Below are 7,518 nucleotides of genomic sequence, written 5' to 3'. Positions count from 1 at the left end.
GCGAAAAGGAAGGGCGGGGGAGGAAGGCTGAGGGAAGAGAGGGCACCCCCGGGCGTCAGGGTGCATTGTGGGAAGGAAGCGGCAGCGTCTCGGGCGGGCGGGAGGTGCGGAAGCGGCGGCGGCGGCGGCGGTAAACCCTCCCGGCCGCTCACAGCACTGTGGAACCGTGTCCCCAGCCCGGCCTCGGACCGCGGCACCCCTCCTGGCCCTCGCGGCTTTCCGTCCGCCAGCCCCTCCCTCCCTCGCGCGCCGGCCTGGCTTCCCTCCCCGGCCCCTAAGGGCGGGCGGACTGCCCTGAGGAGGCGGGGAGGGGAGGGCTGGGCCGGCCGGCGGGCGGGCTATGATGCCGAACTTCTGCGCTGCCCCCAACTGCACCCGGAAGAGCACGCAGTCCGACCTGGCCTTCTTCAGGTTCCCACGGGACCGGCCAGATGCCAGAAGTGGGTGGAGAATTGTACGAGAGCAGACTTAGAAGATAAAACACCTGATCAGCTAAATAAACATCATCGATTATGTGCCAAACATTTTGAGACCTCTATGACCTGTAGAACTATACATGTTGCAGAGGCATCAGAAAACTAAAGAATGATTGGGTTATTTTATTTCTCAAATTAATTGAAGCAGATACTTGTGAAGTCACTGGGAGAGTCCTTATAGGACAGTTCTTCGAGATAATGCAATACCAACAATATTTGATCTTACCAGTCATTTGAACAACCCACATAGTAGACACAGAAAACGAATAAAAGAACTGAGTGAAGACGAAATCAGGACAGTGAAACAGAAAAAAATTGATGAAATTTCTGAACAGGAACAAAAACATAAAGAAACCAACAATAGCAATGCTCGGAATCCCAGTGAAGGGGATGAAGGGCAAGATGAGGACATTTTACCTTTAACCCTTGAAGAGAAGGAAAACAAAGAATACCTAAAATCTCTATTTGAAATCTTGATTCTTATGGGAAAGCAAAATATACCTCTGGATGGACATGAGGTTGATGAAATCCCAGAAGTTCTCTTTACTCCAGATAACTTTCAAGCACTGCTGGAGTGCCAGATAAATTCTGGTGAAGAGGTCCTGAGAACACTCTTTGAGACAACAGCAGTTAACATATTGTTTTGTTCAAAAACACAACAGAGGCAGATGCTAGAGATCTGTGAGAGCTGTATTCGGGAAGAAACTCTCAGAGAAGTGAGAGACTCACACTTCTTTTCCATTATCACTGACGATGTAGTAGACATAGCAGGGAAGAGCACCTACCTGTGCTGGTGAGGTTTGTTGATGAATCTCATAACCTAAGAGAGGAATTTGTAGGCTTCCTGCCTTATGAAGCTGATGCCAAAATTTTGGCTGTGAAATTTCACACTATGATAACTGAGAAATGGGGATTAAATATGGAGTATTGTCGTGGCCAGGCTTACATTGTGTCTAGTGGATTTTCTTCCAAAATAAAAGTTGTTGCTTCTAGACTTTTAGAGAAATATCCCCAGGCTATCTACACTCTTTGCTCTTCCTGTGCCTTAAATATGTGGTTGGCAAAATCAGTACCTGTTATGAGGGTATCTGTTGCATTAGGAACAATTGAGGAAGTTTGTTCTTTTTTCCATCGATCACCAGAACTGCTTTTGGAACTTGATAATGTAATTTCTGTTCTTTTTCAAAACAGTAAAGAAAGGGGTAAAGAACTGAAGGAAATCTGCCATTCTCGGTGGACAGGCAGGCATGATGCTTTTGAAATTTTAGTATAACTCCTGCAAGCACTTGTTTTATGTTTAGATGGTATAAATAGAGACACAAATATTAGATGGAATAACTGTATAGCTGGCCGAGCATTTGTACTCTGCAGTGCAGTAACAGATTTTGATTTCATTGTTACTATTGTTGTTCTTAAAAATGTCCTATCTTTTACAAGAGCCTTTGGGAAAAATCTCCAGGGGCAAACTTCAGATGTCTTCTTTGCAGCCGGTAGTTTGACCACAGTACTGCATTCACTTAATGAAGTGATGGAAAATATTGAAGTTTATCATGAATTTTGGTTTGAGGAAGCCACAAATTTGGCAACCAAGCTTGATATTCAAATGAAACTCCCTAGGAAATTCTGCAGAGCTCACCAGGGTAACTTGGAATCTCAGCTAACCCCTGAGAGTTACTATAAGGAAACCCTCAGTGTCCCAACAGTGGAGCACATTATTCAGGAACTTAAAGATATATTCTCAGAACAGCACCTGAAAGCTCTTAAATGCTTATCTCTGGTACCCTCAGTCATGGGACAACTCAAATTCAATACATCAGAGGAACACCATGCTGATATGTATAAAAGGGACTTACCCAATCCTGACACACTCTCAGCTGAGCTTCATTGTTGGAGAATCAAATGGAAACACAGGGGGAAAGATATAGAGCTTCCATCCACTATCTATGAAGCCCTCCACCTGCCTGACATCAAGTTTTTTCCTAATGTATATGCATTTCTAAAGGTCCTGTGTATTCTTCCTGTGAGGAAGGTTGAAAATGAGTGGTATGAAAATGGACGAAAACGTCTTAAAGCATATTTGAGGAACACTTTGACAGACCAAAGGTCGAGTAACTTGGCTTTGCTTAACATAAATTTTTATATAAAACACGACCTGGATTTAATGGTGGACACATATATTAAACTCTATACAAGTAAGTCAGAGCTTCTCACAGAGAATTCAGAAACCATGGAAAATACCTAAGAGACTTTTAAAAATAGATTTTCTTATATTTTATATTTGGAAGAAAAGCTGTAAGGTGTATGTAGGCCACTTAATCACTAAATATCTTTGCCTGTAGGACTTCATTGAATACATTAGCCATTGATAATTGACCTGTTTAAATGGCCCCTATTTGAACTCTCCTGCTTTGAAGGCCTATCTGTTCTTCCAGAAGAGAACATTGAAAGTGCCATGTTTCCTTCTGTGTGATCTCTGCTGGTGGCACTCTGGAATTGTTTTAGTTAAGTCATTTTAGACATAGCATTTATTATCACTGTGGATCTCTACTTGTTGAGTGTTATGAATTCTTTGAAGAAATATATTTTGAAGAGGTGTGGGAAAAAGAAATATAATTTATAAAATATTATAGTGAAGTCCACAGTTGGCCTTTGACTAATAGGATTTTTAAGTATGTTAAAAGTCTGTACTGGACAGTTATAAGAAATTACCAGAGAAAAGCTTGTGAGCTTGCCAAAAGATTTCAGTGTAGATTCTCTCTTTCTGAAATGAACTTAAGGAACAAATGACAGTAAAAGTTTGAATGGAGGAGTCTGCCATTGTTCCACATCTCATTGTTGGCTGTTTACATTCCTTTGTGGAGCCTGCATCTTCCTAAGCTTTTTAGCAGGTATATGTTGAACACTTCTGTTTCATGGTTAAGACAGAATCAGAGGCTGTGGAAACTGACAACCGATTTGTCTTTTTTTTTCTGTCTTTCTCCATAACTTATCTACTGCCTCATCTTGATTTATAAGCAAAACCTGGAAAACCTAGAAAAATAAGTGTTGTGGTTTATCTAGAAAAATATGGAAAATATTGCTGTTATTTTTGGTGAAGAAAATCAATTTTGTATAGTTTATTTCAATCTAAATAAAATGTGAATTTTGTTAAAAAAAATTAGGAATCACCCTGTATTATTGAGTTTATACATACATGCAATATGCAACAACAATAGATCTCTTGAAATAGATCTATACTACAATGCAGCAAAATATTGAAAATCAAAGTATATCATTAAAAAAATCAAAGACACAGCACTACATTGAAACAATCTGTTTAACTAACTTAGTAAAAAGAAATAGACAGGAAATAAAAAAGACACAAAACATCTGGAAAAAAGTGGGAGAATGGCAAGCATACATCCAAGCATATTCATAATTACTTGAAATGTAATTGACTGAAACATCTTAATCAAATGGCAGATACTTTCAGACTAGATTAAAACAAACAAACAAACAAAAAACCACTATCCAAGTCTATTCTGACTAGAACAAATGTGCATTTGATTTACCAGTGAAAAACAGATTGAAACTAAAATATTTTCTTTCTATTGCAAGAAAGTAGCCACCATAAGAGAGATGGAAAATCAATATTGACATCACAGAGAATAGATTTTAAGCCAAGAAATCTTACAGAGAAAAAGAAAGACATTTCATGATGACACAAATGTCAATATATTTTGAATACATAGCAATTATAAATATGTAAGTAACTAACAAGAGAAACTCAATGAAGCAAAGTAAGACAGAATTAAAAGAAAAAAATTAAGTAATGAGACTTAAAGATTTACATATTATTCTCATAGTAATTGATAGAAAAACTAATTGAATAGTCAGTAGAAATATAAAAAACGTGAACAACACTATCAATCAGTTTGGCATACTTGAGATTTGAAAAACACTCTTCATTCCAAAGTCAGAGTATATATCTATGTTTTATAAACATACCTGAAACATAATCCAGAAACAGTAAGATGAACCGCAATGAAATTGAAAGATTTGAAATCACATGAAATATGCTCTCTGACTGAAAACAGAATTGAATTAGAAATATTGAAAGAAGGGAGCTTCAAAAAAGTGAAAATTAAGCAATACTACCCTTTTAAATAGACAAGGGTAGAAGAAAAATAAATCACAGGTAAATTTACAAATTACCGTGAATTAGTTTATAAAGGAAAGCACAGCATCTAATTCAATGAGATGCAGTAAAGCAGTATTTCAGAAAAAGATTCATAGCTTTTAAAACATATGTCAGGTTTAAAGATGTAAAACTTTTGTTACATTTCAAGAAGCTAAAAAAAGAGAAGTAAATCAAACATAAAATGAAAAAATGGAAGAAAATAATAAATATCCATAAATAAATATCAGAATGAAAACAGTAAAAAAGAAATAAAGGCAAAGAAGAAATCAAAGAGATCAAATACGGCTCTTTGGAAAAATCAACAAAATTGTAAGCCTTTATATAGACTGATAAATAGAGTAAAATGTCACAGATTAGCAAAATCAAAAGAAAAAAAACCATGAAAGTATCATATGAGAATATTACAAATAAATATATGCCAATGACTTAGATTAAAAAAATGAAATGCATGAATTTCTAGAAAGACACAAAATACCAATGCTTACTCAAAAATAAGTTTGATAACTTGAATAGCCCTGTAGTTTTAAAAGAACATACATTTTAGTTAAAAACTTACATATAAACAAAATTCCAGGACTAGATAGTTTAACTGAGAGAATTTTACTGGATAATGGATAAATAAAACCCATGCTACACAAACTTCAGAAAATCTAGGAAGAGTAAATATTTTCTGATTCAATCTAGAAAGTAACCATTACTGTGATACCAGATCACATACATTACCAAATATTTAAAAATTAAACACTTCCAGATATTCACATGTAAAATAAAACGTAAACAGTAAGTTAGAAACTATCTTAGAGGGCAATGTAAATAAAATGTAGCTTATCAAATTTGGTTTCTTATAAACATGTTAAAAGAAGAGAAATCTACACATCAATGTCACTCAAAAACACAGCTGAAAAATATCTCAAATTTTTTTATTTTAGAAAAATGAGTCCAACAATAAATAAAAAGGATAAAAACATTATGATTAAGTGGCATATATCTCCAAAATTCAAACTTGGTTTTACATCTAAAAATACATTAATAGAACATAGCATATTGATAGAATAAAAGACATAAGCACCAGTATAGTTATTAATAGTCACAGAAAAGGGCATCTGACATAATTCAACTTTTATTCTGATAAAAACGTTTTAACAAACTAGTAACAGAAAGGTATTTCATCAACATGATAGAAGGCATTTATAAAAAACATCTAGCTAATAGCATACTTAATGTTGAAATATTTAGTGATTTCCTCTATGATCAGAAACAAAGTATAAATGTGCATGTTCACCAGTTATATTCTGCATTATACTGGAGAATCTCATAGTGCCAAGAATGCCATGAATCATTAAAAAGAAATGAAATGTATCCAAATGAAATAAAGAATTAAAAATATTTGTATTGTCTACAGTTTCTACATCTTAGAAGTCATTTTAGAAATAATGCACGAAGCTAAATCAATACAAAAATCAAAAATCTGTCATTTATATTAAAATATAAAAAGAAACACTTAGGGATAAATCTGATAACATATTCATGATATCTGAACACCAAAAACTAAAATGATTTCTAAGAGAAATGTTTTAAATTCTAAGAAAGTTGGAGAGCTAGACTATCTTCAAAGGTCTCAAGACTCAATATTCATAATATCTCAACTTTCCTAAGTTGAAATATTCAATGCAATTTCAAAAATACCCAACTACTCTTGAAAAAGTCCATACGTTGTTAATTTATTTCTTTTTATTTAGAAAGAGCAAAATCCCAGAGTAGACAAAATTATTTTCAGTAAGAACAAGAATATAACAACAAAAAAGAAAAGAAAACTGCAGGCTAATATCTATGATGAACACAGAAGCAATAATTCTCAACAAAATACTAGCAAAGGAAATTCAAACGCACATTGAAAAGGTCATTCACTATGATCAAGTGGGATTCACCAAAGGGTTCAAAGATGGTTCAACATATATCAATCAGCAAACATAATATATCACATAAATAGGATCAAGAACGAAAATAAGATTGTTGTTTTCATTTATTTTTAATTTTTGTGTTACTTTATTTTTTTTTTCACTGAGGTCAGAGCAAGATGGCTGAATAAAAGTCTCCATAGATAATCCCCTCTCCCCAACAGGAACACTAAATTTTAGCCAACAACAACACACCTAAAAGCACCATGATAAGAACCAAAAATCAGGTGAACAACAGCAGTACCTGGTTTTAACTTCATATTGTTAAAAAGGCACCAAAGAGGGTAGAAAAGAAAATTCAGAATCACCGAGACCACCCCAATCCCATCCTTTAGCAATGGCTTCATGGTGTGAAGACAGAATCTGTACACTTGGGGGAAGAGCCCAGTGACTGGGGGGCTTGGCATTAAACTCAGTGCTACACTGTTACAACGAAGAGCAAAGACTGGTGCTCAGCTTGTGCCTGCCCATATAGGGAACTTTTGGACCAGTTAGAAAGAAATCACCCATCCCAGACCTCAGAACCTGAGTTTTGACAAGCCTCACCACTGCAGTCTAAAATGCTCTAGCATCCTAAGTAAACTTAAAAGACAGTCTAAGCCACAAGGACTGAAATTCCTAGACAAATCCTAGTGCTGGGCTGAGCACTGGCTCTAACCCCAGCCCAGCACTGACCTAGGGAGTGCTAGGTCAGTGACCTAGGGAGATACCAAGCAAGGCAGGTAAGGGAAGGCTTGCACCACTCCTCCCCCAACACCAGACAGTGCAGCTCTCAGAAATAAAAGTGGCTCCTGCTTCAAGACAGTAGCAGGAAGAGTAAAGAGGACTTTGTCTTAAATCTTGCATATCAGCTCAGCCACAATAGGACAGGGCAGAGTGCACAGTTGTGAGGCCACATTCCAGG

At 36.1% G+C, this 7,518-nt stretch overlaps 1 protein-coding gene across 1 annotated transcript; it reads left to right on the top strand.

Moving 5' to 3' along the window:
* The first annotated feature begins 342 nt into the window (after positions 1 to 342).
* Positions 343 to 3,105, top strand: LOC100396816 (52 kDa repressor of the inhibitor of the protein kinase-like). Its single transcript, XM_078354926.1, is given in 4 exon segments — positions 343 to 419; positions 422 to 558; positions 647 to 1,247; positions 1,250 to 3,105. Coding segments are annotated over 4 exon segments (2,283 nt in total). The 5' UTR covers position 343; the 3' UTR covers positions 2,719 to 3,105.
* The last annotated feature ends 4,413 nt before the right edge of the window (positions 3,106 to 7,518 follow it).

This window comes from Callithrix jacchus, chromosome 17 (genome assembly GCF_049354715.1).
Source record: "Callithrix jacchus isolate 240 chromosome 17, calJac240_pri, whole genome shotgun sequence".
NCBI classification, from domain to species: Eukaryota; Metazoa; Chordata; class Mammalia; order Primates; family Cebidae; genus Callithrix; species Callithrix jacchus.
The sequence above is the reverse complement of the archived record's forward strand: the minus strand, read 5'-3'. Positions and strand labels throughout refer to the sequence as shown.